Raw genomic sequence first — 25,196 nt, 5'->3', positions numbered from 1 at the left:
AAGCTTCGTGCAGGAGAGACACAGCGTCGCCGCTGCAAACAACCAGTCTCACTTTACGATAACTGTCGCAACAGCCAGATCTCATTGAACCACATTCAATGTAACAATCGTATTGAAATGCTGCAGCAATAATTAGTTTTTAAAAAGGACAGTAATGTAAATTCAGCAAAAAAAAAAAAAAAAAAAGATGCTGGATTTATTATTTTATAATGTTTATTTTGGTAAATTACACAGCTTCATACATTAACATTTAAGGTTGTTCTGTAGAGGTTTTACTGTTCTTCTTTCTTAGTCTTACAGAATTATTCTAGCAAACACAGCTTTCAGCTGTCCTTTCTATTGTCATGTAATGACATTTTAAAATGTCTACTATAAGACTGGTACTGTTACATTTGACATAGATAAAAGAGCCGAGAAATTAGATAAAAAGGGAAAAGAAATTATTTTAGAAAACTTCCGTATGCAGCAGTTTGTGTCTTGAATGGAACACATGATGTGATTACATTTTCAGGATGATTTACAGAAAGGAACAAAACCAGAAATACCCTTTTAAAACTGCAAAACAGAGCTTTCTCTGGACTTGGTCTGCCATAGGGTTACTGGTTGTCATGGTGACGGTGGTTTTGGGATGCTCCTTCATTTCCTTTTCTGTCACTTGTAACTTTCCCAGTTTCCCTGAACTGCTCCATTTTCCCTTTGCCCTCATTTATATTTTCATTTCCCTGCCTCATCCTCGTTGACCTCGTCCACCTTTCCACCTAATCATCAATCTCTCTGTGTCTCTTCCTCCACTTGACAGGAACGTCAGGCTGACATGCTGAGAGGAGACAAGCAGAGACGAGGAAGTAACTCGTGACAGGGACGTTCTCCTAACAACAGTTTGCTCCAGCGTGCTCCCATTACCATCTGTGATGAGTCTGTCATCAGAGACTCCCAGATGGATGGACAGAGTACAAGGAGGACAGAAGGACGGGGGCTGTTAGATGGAGAAGATGCAGAAGTAGGAGGGATGACGAACAGAGAGAAGAACACAAAAAAAAAGGGAAACAGGGAAGATAATGGGCAACTGAATCTAAAATTTAAGGTAGACGTCGGAGCCATAGAGGCTAAAAAAGAAGGCACAACGCTGTTGGAGAGGAAGGCGATCATGAAGAGTGTGGGAGGAAAGAATGGCAGTGCAGCAAGGACAGAACCAGGAGGGACGACCATCGGGAGAAATCTGTCTTGGCTGCAGATGTGGCAGAGAACTGTACAAATCGGTCTATTCCCATCAGTTCTCATTAGGGCCAGCACAATATATTCACAGGTGCACACACACACACTGGGTCTATACGCACTGTCACATTTCATCCCTTGGTGGATGAGCCCGTAGAGCAGCGAACCGCAGTGGTCGCAGAAAGTGGGACTGCCGTAGGTGTGGATTTTAAACTTGTGCTTGCTTCTGGGGTCCTGTTAAAGAACAACAGAGACAGGAAGAGTGAGGAAAAAAACCGATGGCAAAAGACAGTGCTGCAGAAGAAGAAATGAGAAAAGAGAAAAATGTATGCCTCACAATCTAGAAATCTAGACGTAAGTGGTCCCAACTTTATCTGCATATTAAAATACTTGCCATGTCTCCTTCAGACGTTATGGTGAAAGCATACAATTAAAAAAAATCCTTCAGAACCAAAGTCTATCATTCATAGCTTCAAGTAGTGATTTGGCTTTTCTGCACCTCAAAGAGGAGGTCAAAGGTCATCTGAGTGCTTCAGTTGATTTATTTTTCTGTGTGGAGAGTTCCTCCATGAGTAAGAAAAACTTGGGAACTCAGTCTTGCTCAATTATTTAACTTTTACCTCTTTCATCTTTAAAGATGGCAAGATTAGGTTTGCTTTTATCTTGAACTAATTAATTTATCTTTATCTTTACATTCTCAACCATTGACAAAGGTCTCATGGAGACAAAATACAGAGCTCCATCTATTATTCTTATTGTTTGTGGAGAGGTGGTGTAATAATTACATTTTGTGTGGTTTCAGATCCACCCTATGTTGATGCATTATCCATTTAAAAAGTATCACGGTCCATGCACAGTAACAGCATTTTATCACATATGAGAAAGCCAGGATTGGCAGCTAAGTATGTGAAGGCGGTGCAGGATATGCATTAGGACAGTTCAACAAGACAGCACCAGAGAGCAGAATGAGATTAATCAAGAGATGTGAAGATTATGGAGCCATTCTGTAGCAAAAGCATTTGCAAATGTGTATAAAAATGGTAATAGTAAGAAAATGTTAACAGAAAATAGTACTATATCCTAAGGAAGAGCATTGCATTCACTGGATTAAAAAAAAAAAAAAATCCAGATATCACACGAGAACTGGAAGTCTGGAGTGGGGTGCGAAGATGGCTAAGGTTAGCAGATGACAGCACACTGTGATTGTACACAGTGTGGATTTTCCACAAAAGTGATCCTGGATGAACGAAATTCCCCCAGACAGAAAAGTTCCCGGCTGGAAGTTCTTCCAGAATCAATAACATCAAAGTGATTCACCGTTTTAATTCAAATGACACCTCTTTCCTAACATTGTATGCAGACAACAAAACTACAAACAAACAAACCATTTTCCCCCAAATGAGACGTCCTTTGTTTCTTTGTGAATTACACTGATCTTGACGGCAGCTGTCTGCAAGGGACCCTTCAACATTTTCTTATTATTACCATTTTTATTCTTGTGTTTATTTCAATTAAAAGACCAAGAAAGATCCCTCCATGTTCCTGATCTCCGACACACAAAAAAGAAACACACCCTCAAAGATGTTTTTTTTTTTACACATATGTGGACCTGGTTACCACACGCACATTTTTTTTTTTTACAACATTTGTGGATCTCGTTACACATCTGTGGATCAAAATACACATTTGCAAATACCTTTGCTACAATATAGAAGAAGTATGCTCTGGAGAGATGAGGAATTAGCAACACAGGTTTGCACATGCCGTAATAAGAGGAAAATTGCTGATGAGTTTGCAAGAAGTCGAGGAGAGGAGGTGAATGTGGATGAGTTTGAGACCAGCTGTCCCAAGTAAGGGACAGTGCATTAGAGAGGTGAAAACAAAAGTAACAGATTGGAGTGGGTGGAGAAGAATGACAGGAGTGATTTGTCATATAATGGTATCTGCAAGAGTGAAAGAGTAAAGTTGACACAATGGTAGCAAGACCAGAGAGGCTATACAGCCAGAGGACTAGGCTTTGATAAAAAATGGCAGGAGTATGTGCTGCATTGCACATCATGTTACACATAAGTGCTGAATTTACAATCAAACAGTTTATTTATTGGAAATGTATTCAAATGTTAGCTAATTTTTCCAATCACTGCAAAACAAACATGGCACTAATTAAGATTGCTAAAAGGGGGGTAGGTGAACCCCGCAGATGCCATCACACTGAAACACCTCCGTACGGTTGCAGGTGTAATTATAGCGGCCACTCACTAAGTGGGCCCACATCATTGGATGGAGCCTTTTTTCCATAAACACAACAGCAAAAGACAAAAGACAGAAGAGTGTGAAAATGTGCATGAAAGAGGGAGCTGTTGTGCCATTCATGAGTCAGAGCCATGAGAGTCCTGGAAATGTCTAATTAACATGTTCTCCTTTTAGTACACTGCAAACCTGGAGAGTTCTACTCAAACATTCTGATTAAGGTGATTACCCCAAACTGTTGAAGTTTAGTAAAGTCCCTTGTTTATTGCGGGAGATATGTTCTAAAAATAACCCGCGATAAGCGAAATCCGCAAAGTAGTCAGCGCTATTTTTTGCAATTATTATAGATGTTTTAAGATTGTAAAACCCCTCACTACACACTTTATACACTTTTCTGAAACAGGCATTAACATTTCTCACTCTTCTCTCCTGTGTAAACACTCTCTTTTTTCTTACTGGGCGAGAAGATTATAAACACACACACGCAGACAACAATGCGCGTAGCTCCTCCCTTCGCTCACTGCCTCCGGAGGTTATGGATGTGGGACCCGCAAAGAATCCAAGTCCCTCTCTCAGGTGGCCACGGAGCTCTGCTGCTGCGGTCAACCTCTGCATCAAAACAGCGAGCGTAGTCTCTGGACCTGTTGCCAGATTTGGCACAGCTCCGCACAGCAGACAGTGGGGCGGTGTGAGTGGCCCGCTGCTGCGTTTAACGAGCCCGCAGACTCAGTAAGCGCATCATAGGCAGTGAGAGCAATCGCGGTGATGCTGACTGGTGCCGCGACCGGCCCTGCCTGATAAGGATGCAGAACACCAATGCGCTGTAAAAAAAAAAAAAGCATGCAAAATTGCACAAAAAAAAAAAAAAAATCTGCAAAATTGTGAGGCCCTGAAAGGTGAACTGCGTTATAGGTGAGGACCACTGTATTTACTAAAATAACGTGATTATGGTGTCTGGTGGAAACGAGCAACGACCTTTGTATGGGGTGGAATCCCAAAGTGCTCAAGTCCCAAATAGAGCTGGATATGACTCAAATTTCAAGAATCGATCCGATTCGATTTGATTCCGATTCTTAAGATCAATTCTGTTCAATCCGATATGGTTTGGGTGAGTGTTATTAAAACTGTTTTTGATGCGGTTACCTAACTGTCCAGTTATGCAAATCATACTAGTATTATATTGTCATTTGACAACAAATTAATGGAGTATTGGTAGTTATAATGATGGCTATAAGACGATGGCACAGACCAATCCCCCTCCCAGAATAATAGGTAGTAGTTTTATTTTACAAACATACTGAAGCGCAGAATTACTGAACAGATCCAGGGCAGCCAAAAGAGGGCACCAGAGGTACTTGGTTCATTGGCCTGCACAGGTACCCTTCCCTGTTTTAGCCTGATGCCTGTGTTCTTTTGGCTTTACAGTAAGGCTGTAGCAAAGATAAAAAAAACAAAACAAAACAAACAAACTATGCCTTTACTTCACAAAATTGGCCTCAAATGCAGGAAATAGTGTTTCAGAAAGTTATAAAATAAAAATGTTCCGCGCGGCACGTGAACTGGATGGACTGTTTCTTCCTTCTTTCATTCCTTTTCGGGGGGAGGACTACAGCAAGTTACTTTCGGATTGAAAAGTAATTTCACATGTCCTTTACGCTGCGTTTACACATAGGCGGAGCATTACACTCATATTTGTGTCATTCTTGGCACATTCGCGACATTCCTACCGGACTTAATGCATCTTGAATAGGTTTCTTAATAGGCGTGTTGGTGCGTGATATTCGTATTTTCGTTTTGGATGGTCGTAACTGAGCGTCGTTGATCTGTCTTGATTAGGGGGATCCTTAATAGAGCGTGACAGCGTTCTTCTCTGACCGTACACATAATTAAACCCTGCTGCACTGCATTCAGTTTCACTGCTGCCAGTATGCTGAAGGAGGACGTGACGCCAAGTTGGCTAAAGTCTTGTTCGATGCTCATCAGCACGCTCCTGCAGGTGATCCCCCCCCCCCTGCTGCTGCATGTGCCTGAAGTTTGGGGATTAAATGCCCGAGCCGAGAGCCGTGGAGCCACACATCTGGCTCTCTCTTTCTCCTCCTCTCTGCGCCACTCCATGGCACAGAGCCCACTAAGCATGCAATCACAAAGTTCTGCTGTGGATATTGAGGAGCAAACTGGAGCAATCTGAATTGTTCAGCAGTTGATGGATGAATATGGGTGTGTTTGTGTGGAGGACAATTCACCCTCATTCACAACATGGCAGAACATAAGGACTGCGCTGTTACGTGCAATAGCGCGGAACATTATTCTTGACCGTGTGTAATGGTTCCTGATAATTCACTAGCAACAGTATCAATCAATCAATCAACTTTTTCTTGTATAGCGCCAAATCACAACAAACAGTTGCCCCAAGGCGCTCCACATTGCAAGGCAAGGCCATACAATAATTATGAAACACAGTCTACGTCTAAAGCAACATAACCAAGGGATGGTCCAGGGTCACCCGATCCAGCCCTAACTATAAGCCTTAGCGAAAAGGAAAGTTTAAGCCTAATCTTAAAAGTAGAGAGGGTATCTGTCTCCCTGATCTGAATTGGGAGCTGGTTCCACAGGAGAGGAGCCTGAAAGCTGAAGGCTCTGCCTCCCATTCTACTCTTACAAACCCTAGGAACTACAAGTAAGCCCGCAGTCTGAGAGCGAAGCGCTCTAATGGGGTAATATGGTACTATGAGGTCCCTAAGATAAGATGGGACCTGATTATTCAAACCTTATAAGTAAGAAGAAGAATTTTAAATTCTATTCTAGCATTAACAGGAAGCCAATGAAGGGAGGCCAACACGGGTGAGATATGCTCTCTCCTGCTAGTCCCCGTCAGTACTCTAGCTGCAGCATTCTGAACCAACTGAAGGCTTTTTAGGGAACTTTTAGGACAACCTGATAATAATGAATTACAATAGTCCAGCCTAGAGGAAACAAATGCATGAATTAGTTTTTCAGCATCACTCTGAGACAAGACCTTTCTGATTTTAGAGATATTGCGTAAATGCAAAAAGGCAGTCCTACATATTTGTTTAATATGCGCTTTGAATGACATATCCTGATCAAAAATAACTCCAAGATTTCTCACAGTATTACTAGAGATCAGGGAAATGCCATCCAGAGTAACGATCTGGTTAGACACCATGCTTCTAAGATTTGTGGGGCCAAGTACAATAACTTCAGTTTTATCTGAGTTTAAAAGCAGGAAATTAGAGGTCATCCATGTCTTTATGTCTGTAAGACAATCCTGCAGTTTAGCTAATTGGTGCGTATCCTCTGGCTTCATGGATAGATAAAGCTGGGTATCATCTGCGTAACAATGAAAATTTAAGCAATACCGTCTAATAATACTGCCCAAGGGAAGCATGTATAAAGTGAATAAAATTGGTCCTAGCACAGAACCTTGTGGAACTCCATAATTAACTTTAGTCTGTGAAGAAGATTCCCCATTTACATGAACAAACTGTAATCTATTAGACAAATATGATTCAAACCACCGCAGCGCAATGCCTTTAATACCTATGACATGCTCTAATCTCTGTAATAAAATTTTATGGTCAACAGTATCAAAAGCAGCACTGAGGTCCAACAGAACAAGCACAGAGATAAGTCCACTGTCCGAAGCCATAAGAAGATCATTTGTAACCTTCACTAATGCTGTTTCTGTACTATGATGAATTCTAAAACCTGACTGAAACTCTTCAAATAGACCATTCCTCTGCAGGTGATCAGTTAGCTGTTTTACAACTACCCTCTCAAGAATCTTTGAGAGAAAAGGAAGGTTGGAGATTGGCCTATAATTAGCTAAGATAGCTGGGTCAAGTGATGGCTTTTTAAGTAATGGTTTAATTACTGCCACCTTAAAGGCCTGTGGTACATAACCAACTAACAAAGATAGATTGATCATATTTAAGATTGAAGCATTAAATAATGGTAGGACTTCCTTGAGCAGCCTGGCAGGAATGGGGTCTAATAAGCATGTTGATGGTTTGGATGAAGTAACTAATGAAAATAACTCAGACAGAACAATCGGAGAGAAAGAGTCTAACCAAATACCGGCATCACTGAAAGCAGCCAAAGATAACGATACATCTTTGGGATGGTTATGAGTAATTTTTTCTCTAATAGTCAAAATTTTGTTAGCAAAGAAAGTCATGAAGTCATTACTAGTTAAAGTTAATGGAATACTCAGCTCAATAGAGCTCTGACTCTTTGTCAGCCTGGCTACAGTGCTGAAAAGAAACCTGGGGTTGTTCTTATTTTCTTCAATTAGTGATGAGTAGAAAGATGTCCTAGCTTCACGAAGGGCTTTCTTATAGAGCAACAAACTCTTTTTCCAGGCTAAGTGAAGATCTTCTAAATTAGTGAGACGCCATTTCCTCTCCAACTTACGGGTTATCTGCTTTAAGCTACGAGTTTGTGAGTTATACCACGGAGTCAGACACTTCTGATTTAAAGCTCTCTTTTTCAGAGGAGCTACAGCATCCAAAGTTGTCTTCAATGAGGATGTAAAACTATTGACAAGATACTCTAACTCCCTTACAGAGTTTAGGTAGCTACTCTGCTCTGTGTTGGTATATGACATTAGAGAACATAAAGAAGGAATCATATCCTTAAACCTAGTTACAGCGCTTTCTGAAAGACTTCTAGTGTAATGAAACTTATTCCCCACTGCAGGGTAGTCCATCAGGGTAAATGTAAATGTTATTAAAAAATGATCAGACAAAAGGGAGTTTTCAGGGAATACTGTTAAGTCTTCTATTTCCATACCATAAGTCAGAACAAGATCTAAAATATGATTAAAGTGGTGGGTGGACTCATTTACTTTTTGAGCAAAGCCGATAGAGTCTAATAATAGATTAAATGCAGTGTTGAGGCTGTCATTCTCAGCATCTGTGTGGATGTTAAAATCGCCCACTATAATTATCTTATCTGAGCTAAGCACTAAGTCAGACAAAAGGTCTGAAAATTCACAGAGAAACTCACAGTAACGACCAGGTGGACGATAGATAATAACAAATAAAACTGGTTTTTGGGACTTCCAATTTGGATGGACAAGACTAAGAGACAAGCTTTCAAATGAATTAAAGCTCTGTCTAGGTTTTTGATTAATTAATAAGCTGGAATGGAAGATTGCTGCTAATCCTCCGCCCCGGCCCGTGCTACGAGCATTCTGACAGTTAGTGTGACTCGGGGGTGTTGACTCATTTAAACTAACATATTCATCCTGCTGTAACCAAGTTTCTGTTAGGCAGAATAAATCAATACGTTGATCAATTATTATATCATTTACCAACAGGGACTTAGAAGAAAGAGACCTAATGTTTAATAGACCACATTTAACTGTTTTAGTCTGTGGTGCAATTGAAGGTGCTATATTATTTTTTCTTTTTGAATTTTTATGCTTAAATAGATTTTTGCTAGTTATTGGTGGTCTGGGAGCAGGCACCGTCTCTACGGGGATGGGGTAATAGGGGGATGGCAGGGGGAGAGAAGCTGCAGAGAGGTGTATAAGACCACAGCTCTGCCTCCTGGTCCCAACGCTAGACAGTCACAGTTTGGAGGATCCCAAAAAATTGGCCAGATTTCTAGAAATGAGAGCTGCTCCCTCTAAAGTGGGATGGATGCCGTCTCTCCTAACAAGACCAGGTTTTCCCCAGAAGCTTTGCCAATTATCAATGAAGCCCACCTCATTTTTTGGACACCACTCAGACAGCCAGCAATTCAAGGAGAACATGCGGCTAAACATGTCACTCCCGGTCTGATTGGGGAGGGGCCCAGAGAAAACAACAGAGTCCGACATTGTTTTTGCAAAGTTACACACCGATTCAATGTTAATTTTAGTGACCTCCGATTGGCGTAACCGAGTGTCATTACTGCCGACGTGAATTACAATCTTACCAAATTTACGCTTAGCCTTAGCCAGCAATTTCAAATGTCCTTCGATGTCGCCTGCTCTGGCCCCCGGAAGACAATTGACAATGGTTGCTGGTGTCGCTAACTTCACATTTCTCAAAACAGAGTCGCCAATAACCAGAGTTTGATCCTCGGCGAGTGTATCGTCGAGTGGGGAAAAACGGTTAGAGATGTGAACGGGTTGACGGTGTACACGGGGCTTCTGTTTAGGGCTACGCTTCCTCCTCACAGTCACCCAGTCAGCCTGCCTTCCCGACTGCACGGGGTCTGCCAGGGGGGAACTAACGGCGGCTAAGCTACCTTGGTCCGCACCGACTACAGGGGCCTGGCTAGCTGTAGAATTTTCCACGGTGCGGAGCCGAGCCTCCAATTCGCCCAGCCTGGCCTCCAAAGCTACGAATAAGCTGCACTTATTACATGTACCGTTACTGCTAAAAGAGGCCGAGGAATAACTAAACATTTCACACCCAGAGCAGAAAAGTACGGGAGAGACAGGAGAAGCCGCCATGCTAAAACGGCTAAGAGCTAGTAGCTACGCTAAGCTAGCGGATTCCCAAACAGGGAATCCGACACTAGACAGGCTGTGGAGCAGCACAGGTAACGCACAGACAACAGTGCTAAAATAAAATAAAAATCCACTAGACAGGCTGTGGAGCAGCACAGGTAACGCACAACAACAGTGCTAAAAATAAAATAAAATAAAAATAAAAATCCACTGGACAGGCTGTGGAGCAGCACAGGCAACGCACGACAACAGTGCTAAACAAAATAAAAATCCACTAGACAGGCTGTGGAGCAGCACAGGTAACGCACGACAACAGTGCTAAAATAAAATAAAAATCCACTAGACAGGCTGTGGAGCAGCACAGGTAACGCACAACAACAGTGCTAAAAAATAAAATAAAATAAAATAAAATCCACTGGACAGGCTGTGGAGCAGCACAGGTAACGCACAACAACAGTGCTAAAAAAAAATAAAAATCCACTAGACAGGCTGTGGAGCAGCACAGGTAACGCACGACAACAGTGCTAAAACAAAATAAAAATCCACTAGACAGGCTGTGGAGCAGCACAGGTAACGCACAGACAACAGTGCTAAACAAAATAGAAAATCACTAGACAGGCTGTGGAGCAGCACAGGTAACGCACAACAACAGTGCTAAAACAAAATAAAATCCCTAGGACAGGCTGTGGAGCAGCACAGGTAACGCACAACAGTGCTAAAACAAAATAAAAATCCACTAGACAGGCTGTGAGCAGCACAGGTAACCACAACAACAGTGCTAAAAAATAAATAAAATAAAAATAAAAATCCACTGGACAGGCTGTGGAGCAGCACAGGCAACGCACGACAACAGTGCTAAAACAAAATAAAATCCACTAGACAGGCTGTGGAGCAGCACAGGTAACGCACGACAACAGCGCTAAATAAAATCCACTGGACAGCTGTGGAGCAGCACAGGTACGCACGACAACAGTGGTAAAAAATAAAATAAAAATCCACTGGACATATGCATAGTCGTAACGCGGGGCACCTGAGGGCACCTGACGTCTCTGCCTCAAATCATCACAGTCGTGATTAGCGGCCAAGAATGTATACTTTGTGGCATTCGTGACTTGTCATTATGTGTGAATGCAGCATTACCTGGATGTCTCTGGATGTCTCACGAAGCAGGAGGAAACATTAAGGAGGCTGTTTTAGCCATGGAAACTGGGCTGTGGGCGCACCGATAAGTGATTAAAAAAATGTAATTCTTCTGATCTGGTGCTGGTTAACAAATGATTTGCATGGTGGGCACTCACCAATGGCAGAAACCCACCAGAGTGAAAAACTAGGATTGGGACGACAAATTAAAATTATTAGTCAACTAGCACTAGTACTAGTACTAGTACTAACAGTCATCGACTAGTCGAGTAGTCAGCGACTAAATTTGACATTGAATGAATTAAGCCAATTTGAATCTTCATGGTGAAACTCAAATGTGAGATTTATTTTAACAATATAAGTGTTGGGAAGGTGTCGTAGCACGGACCACAACAGGGGCGCAAAGAACGGACAATAAGTAAGCCAAAAGGTAACAATTTAATGTTGTGATATTACACAACGAAACGTGTCTTAATGTTCACAGTCAATAAACACCAGGTGACGTGTGGGGCTCGAAGATAGAAGAGCCCGCTAGAGAGAAGCCGCGTCCCACACGGCCTCCACCAACGGCCTGAAGAACACCGGAGCCGCCAAGTCCCGAGTCCCCAGGTGGCCTGTCTGTCTTCGGCTGTCGACCCTGGTACTGCTGGCAGAAAACAGAAAGATGATGTGGAGTGTGAGTCCCACTCAGTAATTAACAGTCCAGACCCCGTTAGGAGGGAGCACCTCCACCTCCAAATCACACACACATCGTGCAGCTCCTGATCAACCACTTATCTGGGACGGGTGCGAGTGAAGCCGTCACTGTCACACCAACCAAACAATCCTCCAGACAAGGAAAGCACCAGGAAAACGGCTGCAACAGAAGTTCATATTACTATTCAACGTATAAGTCCAGAGAAAATTACCTTAGTATGGTAGTCGATTTCTCGGCGGGGAGGTGGAGTTGCAGTCCGGCTTATATGGTGTGTAGATGAGTGACAGCTGGAGTAATGAGTGACAGCTGTCACCTCCTCTGGGTCTGTCGCCCTCTCGTGCTTGGAGCCGCACTCCAAGCAGGGCGCCCTCTGGTGGTAGTGGGCCCGCAGTACCTCCTCTTCAGCGGCCCACACAACAGGACCCCCCCCTCAACGGGCGCCTCCTGGCGCCCGACCAGGCTTGTCCGGGTGTCGTCTGTAGAAATCGGCCAGGAGGGCCGGGTCCAGGATGAAGCTCCTCTTCACCCAGAGCGTTCCTCAGTCCATACCCCTCCCAGTCCACCAGATATTGGAACCCCCCGGCCCTTACGACGGACGTCCAGGAGCCTGCGGACCGTCCAAGCAGGCTCCCCGTCGATGAGCCGGGCAGGAGGCGGCGTGGCAGGTGCACAGAGGGGCGAGGTGTGGTTGGCTTGATACGGGACACGTGGAAAAGGGTGGACCCGCAGTGAAGCGGAGTCGGAGCTTCACTGCGGCCGGGTTGATATCTTGAGGATGGGAACGGCCCGATGTATCTGTCCTTAATTTGGGTGAGTCCACAAGGGGATGTCCTTGTTGACAGCCCACCTCTGCCCGGGCTGGTAGTGGGGCCGGGGATGTCGGCGGTCCGCATGGTTTTGGCCCTCGTCCGGCCTTTACTAGGGCAGAGCGGGCGGTCCGCCACACCCGGCGGCACCTCCTGAGGTGGGCCTGGACCGAGGGCACACACGACCTCTCCCTCCACCAGCGGAACAATGGGGCTGGAACCCCCAAACATGCCTCAAAAGGGGAGAGGCCGGTAGCAGACGAGATTTGGCTGTTATGGGCATACTCGATCCAGGCCAGATGGTGACTCCAGGCCGCCGGTGCGCGGAGGTGACGCAGCGAAGGGCCTGTTCCAACTCCTGGTTAGCCCGCTCTGCCTGGCCGTTGGTCTGGGGGTGGTACCCGACGAGAGACTCACGTGGCCCCCAGCTCCTTACAGAAACTCTTCCCACCTGTGAAGAGAACTGGGGACCACGATCTGAAAGATGTCCGATGTATCCCATGCAGCCGCATGACGTGGTGGACCAGGAGTCTGCCGTCTCCTGGGCCATCGGGAGCTTCGGGAGGGCCACGAAGTGGGCCGCCTTGGAGACACCGGTCCACTATCGTGAGAATAATGGTGTTGCCTGGGACGGCGGGAGGCCCGTTATGAAGTCCAGGCCGATGTTTACGCAGGGGCGATGAGGACTGGCAGGGGTTGGAGGAGTCCCGTCTCCTCCGATGGTCTGCCTTGCCCCTGGCGCAGATGGTACAGGCCTGGACGTAGTCCCGGACGTCGGTTCCAGGACGCCCACCAGAAGCGCTGCTGGACTACTGCCACGGTCCTACGCACTCCTGGGATGACAGGAGAAGCTTGGACCCGTGACAGAAGTCCAATACGGCAGCTCTTGCCTCTGGTGGACGTACAGTCTGTTCTTGGCCAGTCCCCGGGTCCGGCTCCTTGTCAGGGCCTCCCGGACGTCTTCTCCCTCCACGTCCCAGTGAGGGTGGCCACGACAGTGGATCGGGATGATGGTCTCGGTTGGGTTCGACAGCCCCGCTTTGGCTTCTTCTTCGTGCACCCGGGACAATGCATCTGTTTTTGGTTCTTGGTCCCGGGCGATACGTGATCTGAAGTCAAAGCGCCCGAAGAACAGAGACCAGCGTGGCTTGCCTGGGGTTCAGCCGCTTGGCGGTCCGGATGTACTCCAGTTCCGATGGTCTGTGAAAACCGTGAAGGCAACGATGCCCCCTCCAGCAGGTGTCTCCACTCTTCAAGAGCCTCCTTCACCCAAGAAGTTCCCGATTGCCGACGTCATAGTTCCGTTCAGCTGGGGTCAACCTGCGGGAATAAAAGGCACAAGGATGGAGGACTTTATCAGCCTCCACTCTGGGACAGCACGGCTCCTATCCCTGAGTCAGAGGCGTCCACTTCTACTATGTACTGGCGATCAGGATCAGGCTGCACCAGAACTGGTGCAGTCGAGAACCGGCGTTTCAACTCCTGGAACGCGGCTTCGCACCGATCCGACCAGGCGAAGGGGACCTTGGTGGAGGTCAGGGCAGTCAGGGGGCTAACTACCTGACTGTAACCTTTAATGAACCTCCTGTAGAAATTTGCAAAGCCTAGGAACTGCTGTAGTTTCCTGCGGCTTATCGGTTGGGGCCAATCTCTCACCGCCGCAACCTTAGCCGGATCAGGGGCGACGGAGTTGGAGGAGATGATGAACCCCAGGAAGGACAAAGAAGTGCGGTGGAACTTGCACTTCTCGCCCTTCACAAACAGCCGGTTCTCCAACAACCGCTGTAGGACCTGACGTACATGCTGGACATGGGTCTCAGGGTCCGGGGAAAAGATGAGTATATCGTCCAGATACACGAAGACGAACCGATGCAGGAAGTCCCGCAAGACGTCATTTACCAAAGCTTGGAACGTCGCGGGGGCGTTAGTGAGGCCGAACGGCATGACCAGGTACTCAAAATGACCTAACGGGGTTTGAATGCCGTCTTCCATTCGTCTCCCTTCCGGACCCGAACCAGGTGGTACACGTTTCTAAGATCCAATTTTGTGAAAATTTGGGCTCCATGCAGGGGCGTGAACACTGAATCCAACAGAGGTAACGGGTATCGGTTGCGAACCGTGATCTCGTTCAGCCCTCTGTAATCAATGCATGGACGGAGTCCGCCGTCTTTCTTGCCCACAAAAAAGAAACCAGCACCCATCGGGGAGGTGGAGTTCCGGATCAGCCCGGCAGCTAAGGAGTCCCGGATGTAGGTCTCCATTGATTCGCGTTCCGGACGTGAGAGGTTGTACAACCTACTGTGGTACTCAGCGCCTGGGACCAAATCGATGGCACAATCATACGGTCGGTGCGGGGAAGAGTGAGTGCCAGATCTTTGCTGAAAACGTCAGCAAGATTGGTACTCCTTTGGCACCGCCGATAGATTGGGGGAACTTTGACCTCCTCATTAGCCGTAGTGCCGGGAGGAACCGAGGATCCTAAGCACGCCCGGTGGCAGGTTTCGCTCCACTGCGTCACAACCCCAGACGGCCAATCAATCCGGGGATTGTGCTTCACCATCCATGGAAAACCCAAAATCACTCGGGAGGTAGAAGGTGTTACATGGAACACTATCTCCTCCCTGTGATTCCCAGACACAACCAAAGTCACTGGTTGTGTCTGATGTGTGATTAATGGAAGCAGGGTGCCATCTAGTGCTCGCACCTGCAATGGTGCCGGCAGAGCCACCAGAGGGAGCCCTACTTCCTTTACCCATCTGCTGTCCAGCAGATTCCCTTCAGACCCTGTGTCTATCAGTGCTGGGGCATGAAGGGTTAAATCCCCACAAAGGATTGTTACTGGGATTCGTGCAGATTTGCGGGGTTTTCCCGTGCGTGTTATGACCCACCCTTAGCCCAGTTTCTAAGGACGGGCGTTGTAGTTTGACCGTTTTAGGGCAGTCCTTCTGCATGTGCGCGCAAGAGCCGCAGACAAAACACTCCCCGCGGGCCAGCCTCCTTTGTCTGATTTTTGATCTTAATTTGGCCCTGCTCGTGTCCCTAGCCTCCTCAGCAGGGGGAGCCGTAGCCACACGGAGCTCTCTGGCAGTGAAGCGTGGGGACGACGCCACCTTGTCGGAACCGGAAGGGGGAGGGACGGCTCGTGCCCGGTCACGCCCCCGGCCTGCTCCCGACGATGCTCATTTAAACGGTTGTCTAAACGTATAACCAAATCGATCAGCCCGTCAAATTCCCGCGGTTCCTCCTTGGCCAGTAGGTGCTCCTTAAGGACCGGGGACAGTCCATTTACAAAGGCGGCGCGGAGCGCAACGTTCCAGCCGGACCTCGCTGCCGCGATGCGGAAGTCGACTGCATACTCGGCTGCGCTACGGCGCCCCTGTCTCATCGACAGCAGCACGTTCGAAGCGGTCTCGCCTCTGTTGGGATGATCAAACACTTGTTTGAATTCCCGTACGAACCCAGAATAAGGCGTTAGGAGCCGTGAATTCTGCTCCCAAAGCGCCGTAGCCCATGCGCGTGCCTTTCCTCGAAGCAAATTAATAACATAAGCCACCCGGCTAGCGTCTGATGCGTACATGACGGGGTGCTGTGAAAAGACGACGAACACTGCATGAGGAAGTCCGCGCACGTCTCGACACAGCCCCCGTACGGTTCCGGAGGGCTTATGTATGCTTCAGGGGACGGTGGGGGGGTTCGTTGAACGACCAGTGGAACGTCTAATACGGCCCAGGACCAGCCAGAGGAGTGGCTGCAGCAGCGCCCTGATCGCGCGCTTCCACCCTGGCGGTGAGAGCCTCCACCCTCCGATTAAGGAGGACACTCTGCTCGGTCACAAATACTAACCGGGCCTTGAAGGCGGTTAAGATCTGCTGCAGCTCACTCAACCCGCCTCCCGCTGACGCCTGCGCTCCTGGCTCTTCCATTGGCCGTTCAAGCTGGAGTTGACGCCCCTCGGAGTCCATGACGATGGCCGAGAAATCCTGTTGGGAAGGTGTCGTAGCACGGACCCACAACAGGGGGCGCAAATGAACGGACAATAAGTAAGCCAAAAGGTAACAATTTAATGTTGTGATATTACACAACGAAACGTGTCTTAATGTTCACAGTCAATAAACACCAGGTGACGTGTGGGCAGGCTCGAAGATAGAAGACGCCCGACGAGAGAGAAGCCGCGTCCCACACGGCCTCCACCACCAACGGCCTGAAGAACACCGGAGCCGCCAAGTCCCGAGTCCCCAGGTGGCCTCTGTCTTCGGCTGTCGACCCTGGTACTGCTGGCAGAAAACAGAAAGATGATGTGTGAGTGTGAGTCCGCACACTCAGTAATTAACAGTCCAGACCCCGTTAGGAGGGAGCACCCCACCTCCAAATCACACACACTCGTGCAGCTCCTGATCAACCACTTATCTGGGACGGGTGCGAGGTGAAGCCGCCACTGTCACACCAAACGCCAATCCTCCAGACAAGGAAAGCACCAGGAAAACGGCTGCAACAGAAGTTCAGATTACTATTCAACGTATAAGTCAGCAGAGAAATTACCTTAGTACTGGTAGTCGATTTCTCGGCGGGGAGGTGGAGTTGTAGTCCGGCTTATATGGTGGTGTAGATGAGTGACAGCTGGAGTAATGAGTGACAGCTGTCACCTCCTCTGGGTCTGGCGCCCTCTCGTGCTTGGAGCCCACACTCCAAGCAGGGCGCCCTCTGGTGGTAGTGGGCCAGCAGTACCTCCTCTTCAGCGGCCCACACAACAATAAGCACAAAATCAGAAATACAAAAAACAGCATGAAGACATGCTGCATTAATTTACTAGCCAGACGGCCTGTTTGAGCTGACTAATTCACCTGCAAAGGTTCACACAGGCTCTTCACTGAGTGAATGAAGTGGAGGCAGCTCCAGCAGGTCTGTTCTTTTAAGGGTTAAATTAACTTAACAAATGGCTTTCGACTACTCGACTAATAAAAAATGGCCGACTAGTTGGATGTTAACTAGTTGCGGTCAACTATTACGACTATTCGTCCCATTCCTAAAAACCTCTGGAATATATACTGCTAAAAAAAAAATTAAAGGAACACTTTGAAAACTCAACAGATCTCAATCGGGGAAAAAAATCATGCTGGATATCTTTCTTAATATAGACTGGGCAATATGTTAGGAACAAAAGGATGCCACATCATCTGATGGTGGTACTCAATAGACTGTATGGTCCTCACGTGCTTGTATGCAGGCCTGACAATGTCGGGGCATGCTCCCAATGAGACAACAGATGGTGTACTGGGGGAGCTTCTCCCAAATCTCGACCAGAGCATCCAGGTTTCACCCCAGACAATGGAATAACAGTGCTGCTGCGTTATACTCTGATCACAGCGCCGTTATACTAATGCGTTATCTCGCTATGTTTTTTTTATTTGACAGGGTTCAACATTGTCATTTGTCTACTGGCCTGGTGGCGATGTGGCACACTGTTGGGCCACTACAGGCCAGTACAATTTATAAAATGATGGCCCGCTTGGGCCACTATAAATATTCGCAAAATTCAATTATTTTACCATTTTTCCGGCGGCAAAGTCGAATTTCTTCACATCGCCGTCATCAAACTTCAGCAAGTCCACAATGTTTGTTTTTGTCTTGCGCACAATCTGCTGAGGACACGAGATTAGCTGCACAACGTGGGTCCAAAGATTTATCCAGACTGACTCCAAATATGAGTAAATTAAGTACTTTTATTTATTTTTTGGTGGTTTCTTGTGGCATTTTGTAATAACTGCCATTGTAACTTAATTTCCCTCCTGACAATACACTTGCCCTCTGCTCTGGAAAGATTGATATCGATATCTGTGTTGCATTTGTCACAGGTTTTTTGGCCAACCTATCCACCTTCTCATTTGTTGGGATACTTATATGCGCTGGAACCCACATCAATGTTATCTCAACTCCTTTCTTTGCCACATCCCTAATCGCCGAAAGAATGGTCTTTCCAACTCCTGGATGAAAAAAAATGTTGTTGTGAACTCATGATTTGGGTGCTCCTGTGAGCTTAAGTACCTGATTGTCCAATATTTTGGAAACATCCTAAAAATGTGCCACCTCATGTGATAATTGCCAACAGCACCCTGTACTACAAATTTCTGGGGAGAACCCTGGCATTACTTAGCTCCAGGACAGTCTGAGGTGCAACTTGGCAGCATCGGATGGACCAAAACATAATGTCCCAGAGGTGTTCTGTTGGATTTAAGTCAGGTGTGCTTGGAGCCAGTCAATGTTATCAGTTCCTTCATCCTCCAGGAACTGCCTGCATATTCTAGCCACATGAGGCCAGACATTGTCATGCACCAGGAACCCAGGACCCACTGCACCAGTAGGGTGTGACAATGGGTCCAAGGATTTTTATCTTGATAACTAATTGCAGTCAGGGTGTCATTGTCTAGCCTGTAGAGGTAAGTGCGATCTTCCAGGGGTATGCTTCTCTAGACTATCACTGACCCACCAAAAAACCTAGTCATGCTGAGCAATGTTGCAGGCAGCATAACATTCTCCATGACATCTCCAGACCCTTTCACATCTGTCACATGTACTCAGGCTGAACCTGCTCTCTCATCTGTGAAAAGCACAGGGCACCAGTGGTGGACCTGCTAATTCTGGTGTTCCATGGCAAATGCCAGTTGAGCTCCATGGTGCCGGCAAGTGAGCACAGGGCTACAGGACGCTGAGCCCTCAGGTACCCTCATGAAGTCTGTTTCTGAGTGTTTGGTCAGACACCTTCACACCAGTGGCCTGCTGGAAGTCATTTTGTAGGACTCTGGCAGTGCTCATCCTGTTCCTCCTTGCACAAAGGAGCAGATACTGGTCCCGTTGATGGGTTAAGGACCTTCTGTCCAGCTCTCCTAGAGTGTGTCCTGGAATCTCCTCCATGTTCTTGACACTGTGCTGGGAGACACAGCAAACCTTATGCAAAACTAGTGAAAAATCAGTCAGACAAGATGAGGAGGGAAAACGTCAGTGGCCTCCACCTGTAAAACCATTCCTGTTTTGGGTGTCATCTCAGTGTTGCCCTCTAGTGCTCCTGTGGTTAATTTCATTAACACCAAAGCAGGTGAAACTGATTATCACATGTCTCTGCTACATAACTGCAGATCAATATCCCAGAAGGTGAGTTGACTTGATGCTATACTCACATTAAAAAGTGCTCCTTTTTTAGCAGTATATTTGAAAATATTAGGTTTATTGAATAACAATCAACCAAGTTTATTTTACTTCAATACTTTATTCACACTTTATTAATTTAACTATTTTTGAGTTAACATCACTTAAAAAGTTTGAGGAAATGAGTTATCACAAAACGTTAGATTTGGAATAATTTATAGGTTTTGGCTTCTGTTCTCTGTTCTTTAGAGGTATTTCTTATGGAAGAAGAAAAAAATCCCATCAAACAAATGGTACCATTACATTTCTTTTGTCCTGAGTCTCTCCTGGGTCTCCTTCTTACTGAAGCCCATTTCATTTCTGCTTGCATGAATGAACTGTCATCCTTCTCAACCCTTCTATGGTGGAAATATTGAATTTATTTTAAGAACAGACTTTCTGACAGAAGAGCAGACACCAGAGACTGGGTTAGCAAAAGAAAAGAGAACATCCCTCACACTCCATTTATTTCTTTGACTTCATCTCCCCTCTTCTTTGCTCTCATTCTTCTCAAGTCTCTGGACAGCAAACTCAATGTTTCTATTTTCACGGCAAGCTTTCTCCTCTCATCTGCCTTTACACCATATGTCCTCTGTTTTACTACAGGTTATTCGCTCACTCTCAGGAGGTGAATTAAAATGGTAGTGCTTCAACATTCCATGCCTTCGACTCATCATGCAGCCATTTCAGAACGCAGTGTGACCACATTCATACCACCATTTAGGCCACAGTGGAATCAATAGATACACTGATTACAGCACCAAGTGAGGAGTCAGAGTGTCTGTGTGTGCACGATTGTCCTGGATCAAGACTAAGATCCAGTTCTACATTAAGCTTTGACGAGCCGGCCACACCCTTTCACAACGATTCACCAACTGAATGACTTACAGAAAAATATACCGTGCAAACGATGGAATTGGATTAAAATGGGAATAACCCTGTTGTGTCTGATGATTTGCGGACATTCATGCTGGATTACGGTTGCAAATTGAGGTAAAATGGCTATTTGTGAAATAGCCATTTTACTGGCTCTGCTAATGCATTGCCAGTAAAACTCAATTTGCAACCGTAAAATCCAGCATGAACATCCGCAAATCATCAGACAAAACAGGGTTATTCCCTAATTATCTGTATGAGGTGAAACTGTGTAAGTTGTAGACAGATTCACTTATATCAGCTATGATGTTCTTCTCTCTGGGTCTTCAGCGTTTGAGGTCAATAGACACCTGGAAGAGCTTATGGAGTCATGAAGTCGCTGGACAAAGGTGTTTGGAGATGCTGATACCTTTTCAGGGGAACACACTCCAAGTATTTAGAGCTGTGGTGCTTTCCTGTCTGAAACATTGGCCTCATTGGAAGTGCCATTGGAAGATCCGTGCTATTGGCAGGTCTGCACTTCAGACAACCTTATTGATCCCAAAAAAGGGCAATTACGTTTACACTCCAATTACCTCAGACAAGGAGGAGAGGAGAGGGGAGGAATGCGACCGTCCTTGCCGGAGTCCAAGCTGTTGACGCTGACTCGTCAACGTTAACCATTAGCGCTGTATATGACAAGTGGGAGTGAGGTAGAAAGTTGAGCAAATGCTACTTTGTTTAGAATTTATTTCTCCATGGCTACTGCTTTTCTTTTTCTCAATGATGTATACAGACTAGTGCCACCTATTGTCGTGGGGAGTTTACACATACACAGAACATACAGATGGCTGTTTGATGCAGTCTTTCCAGTGAATTAGAATACAAAATTTTCATTTGACAGCTGGGCAGCTGCAAAGTCATGGTTGAACTTCTGGTTAACTGCCATCCAGCATTAGGGGTCTCCAATTGGTTCAAAATGCTGCTGCCAGACTTTAGACATGAAACAGAAAGTCTGAATACATTACACCCATTTTGGCATCTCTTCACTTGCTTCCTGTCCCTGTGAGATCAGATTTTAAGGTTCCGTTACTAACCTATAAAATTATTCACGGACTAGCCTCTCCCTACTTAGCTGACCTACTTAAACCCTACGTACCGGCCCAGGCTCTGCATTCTCAGGGTGCAGGACTACTTTGTGTCACTCGGGTGAATAAAAAATCTGCGGGCACAGAGCTTTCTTTTATTGTGCACCTGCTATGTTTAATGTGTTGTGTGGGCCGCCAGAAGAGGAGGTACTGCTGGCCCACCACCAGAGGGCGCCCTGCCTGAAGTGCGGGCTTCAGGCACGAGAGGGCGCTGCCGCCACGGACACAGCCGGGTTGACAGCTGTCACTCATCAACTCATGACAGCTGTCACCCATCTCCACTTCATCAATCCACTCCATAAAAGCCGGACGTCATCTCCACCACGTTTTGGCTCATCTATTGACCGTTCATTTGCGCCCCCTGTTGTGGGTCCGTGTCACTACACTTTCCCCAACATAATGATCTCCCTGCGTCAAGAAAACAGTCAGATTCTATAGAGACTTTCAAGTCCAGTCTTAAGAAGCATTTATTTTCCCTTTCGTATGGCTAGCATACTGACATAGTATGGTACTATGCTTTCTACCCTTTTAAATTGATTTTATTAGTAAACAGAGCGGGCCGCGGCCTCAACTTTATCTAAAATATGGGTGTTTTAGTGAAGCTTAGGGCTAGTGGCTGGCAAACACCTTAGTATTTCCTCTGTTTTTCTTGTTGCTTAATGCTGACAAATTATACTGTATTTGTCGTCTTTCTGCTGCCTGATTCTGTTTTTTCTCTCTGTTTGAGGTGTGACTCTATCCAGAGATGGAAGGGCGTGTCTTCTTCTGCAGGCCTTCCATCCTGTGCACCAGCATTGACTCCTAAAATTTCCTATATGTTCATATCGCCAGTTGCGTCAGTAGCATGGCCCAAGTAGAGGGTTGCCCCTTTGAGTCTGTTCTGCTTGAGGTTTTTTCCTCAAATCATCAGAGGGAGTTTTTCCTTACCACTGTCACCTGTGTGCTTGCAATAGGGGTTGGTAAGGTTAGACCTTACTTGTTTGAATCGCCCTGAGGCAACTTTGTTGTCGTTTCACTCTATATAAATGAAATAAACTGAAAATGAATTGAACTGCATCTCTGCTAATCAATATGTTTCCCTGGTGTGTCTTGAGCTTTAGTGTATGTTATGCGAATTGGATGCCAAGCAGTGACATACGTTGATGACTACTCTAGATATCGTTGACAAGGCTGAGTGGAGGCGAGGCACAGACAGAGGCTGGACACAAATGCAGGCTCACACCATGTATGATTAAAGGATGGTTTAATTCAGGCCTGGGTTCAGTAACAGGAAGACAGTCTGCGGAGCAAAAGTACCAGGCATGGACAAGACAGAGGACATGGTCAAAAACAAGCAGGGTCAGTACACGAGCGAACAGAGTTATCAGGGCTGAGGCAAAAACCAGGATCCGGTACACAGAACAGAGTCAAAAACACGGCTTAGCAAAACAGGACGAGACAGAGTGCTGGTAGGTGAATGAATCAACAAACGAGCAGGGAGGAAGTGAACTGAAGCAGTTTAAATAAGAACAGGTAATAGGATAATGAGGTGCACGTGGTGGAGGAAGGGCCTGGAAGGGGGTGTGGTCAGGTGAAAACTAAGAGAGAAAAGAGACACAAAAAGGCAGTGACAAATGGGCAAGTAAATGACAGACGAATGGGGCGTGGCCAACAGTGATGAGGAAGTGCAGGTGCAGGACACAAGAGCGCAGTGGACTGAGAGAAGACAGTCATAACTAGAAGCACTCAGAGAGTGCAAACCTCCGCCAAGGCCATGGGGTCACTGACGCCATAACATCTATATGCCGTGGAATCATTGAACCTAAAAAAGTCTAACAATGATGTTTGCTCAGTAGTAAAAAAGTTTCATCTGCTGTGACTGGATAGCATGTATCCTTAGCGCTTGGCATCACAGTTTATTGCAACTTGCACTTTCCCAGAAGCTACTGTCATCTGAGCACTGATATTGATATGCATGTGCTTATAGACAAAAACAAAGAATTCAAAATTCAATTTATTGTTCAACTAAACTGCAAATATATGAATTTTTTAACATTTATGAAACACTTCTCTAAACAAGGCCATAGGGTCACTGACCCTAAAGATTCCCTCTTGGCACAGTGATCTATTCAACAATTCAGTGTTACAACCAAAACTATGATACATACACTTTTCTTTCCTTTATATTTGACATCCTTGACCATGAAAACATACCACTATTGGAATCACTTTTATGTCTTTATTAGTTCAAAAGTTATTGTATAAAAACGATTTTTCGGTAATGCGGTTTTCTTCTGGATCTAGCGCCATAACATTTGAAGCTACATCAAATCTGATGACACCTTACTGAATCAGTACAGATTCAGCTACAGTTTGGTGTTAGTTGTGCATCTCTAGCTTCATTTGTCACCTCACACTGACACATTTTCTATTTTCCCTATATTTTTGCATATTCTGGATCACCAGATCCGGAATCCGGATCCATCATCACCAAACTTTGTTGTTTGATAGAACATTTGACTATGTTACACCCTAATTTTTTTCAAGCCTTTCTGCCTTGTTTTTGTGGAGTTAGCAACTAGAATGTCAAAATTCCCCCTTCCCGCAATGGTGAAGAATCTTAAAAAATTCCTGGATCCGGATCGTGATCCGGATCACCACTAAAATTTAATCACTTGTTCCTCTTGTCATTTCCAACCACTCCACAAAATGTCATCAAAATCTGTTCAAAACGTTTTGAGTTATCCTGCTGACAACAGACAAACAAACAAACATGACCGAAAACATAACCTCCTTGGCGGAGGTAATAAATTTAAGAAATATTACAATTTGAAAACAAATGCACCCGAACGTGATGACAGCTGCAACTGCTTAATGCTAACTTTTAACATTGAAAATGCCATAGACATGCTAACGTTAGCATCGGGATCCGGATCGTGAGCCGGATCACCACTAAAATTTAATCACTTGTTCCTCTTGTCATTTCCAACCACTCCACAAAATTTCATCAAAATCCATTCAAAACTCTTTGAGTATCCTGCTGACAGACAGACAACAAACAAACAAACGCGACCGAAAACATAACCTCCTTGGCGGAGGTAACAATGAAGTTGGGTTGAACACGTGAGAACTGAGAAGAGTGCAGACACAGAGCAGACGAGGACAGGATGAGACAGACAGGTGCAAGTGAGCAGTGAAGAGTACACAGACCAGACAAAGATCAATACAAACTCAAACAGAACAGCAAAGCAAACCAAAAGATAACTATATAAAAACAGATCAGAAATAATAGACTTTAAATACTAAGACAAAACTAAACTGAACCGACAGACATAAAACAATAAGCAAAACAGTGACTGAAAGACAACCAGACATCAAGGCACTACAGAAAACAGAAATGTTAACAGCAAAAACAGGCAGATGACAACCACATGTAAAACAATGAAAACCCAGACTGATAGAACAAA

At 45.7% G+C, this 25,196-nt stretch overlaps 1 protein-coding gene across 3 annotated transcripts in view; it reads right to left on the bottom strand.

The window, feature by feature from the left end:
• The window catches only part of si:ch73-374l24.1 (protein kinase C alpha type), a 520,295-nt gene that overhangs the window by 90,705 nt on the left and 404,394 nt on the right, over nt 1–25,196 (bottom strand). Inside the window, exon 1 of one of the 3 annotated variants that reach the window (XM_034189671.1) lies at nt 1,338–1,447. The exons of the other annotated variants lie outside the window; for them this stretch is intronic. Coding sequence (XP_034045562.1) covers nt 1,338–1,350 — 13 coding nt within the window. The 5' untranslated portion in view covers nt 1,351–1,447. Of the gene's footprint in view, nt 1–1,337; nt 1,448–25,196 lie in introns of those variants that run through there. 3 annotated transcript variants of the gene reach the window in all.

The sequence above is a fragment of the Thalassophryne amazonica genome, chromosome 16 (assembly GCF_902500255.1).
Source record: "Thalassophryne amazonica chromosome 16, fThaAma1.1, whole genome shotgun sequence".
NCBI lineage: Eukaryota > Metazoa > Chordata > Actinopteri > Batrachoidiformes > Batrachoididae > Thalassophryne > Thalassophryne amazonica.
Note: the sequence above shows the minus strand (reverse complement) of the source record. Positions and strands in the feature narration are given on the sequence as shown.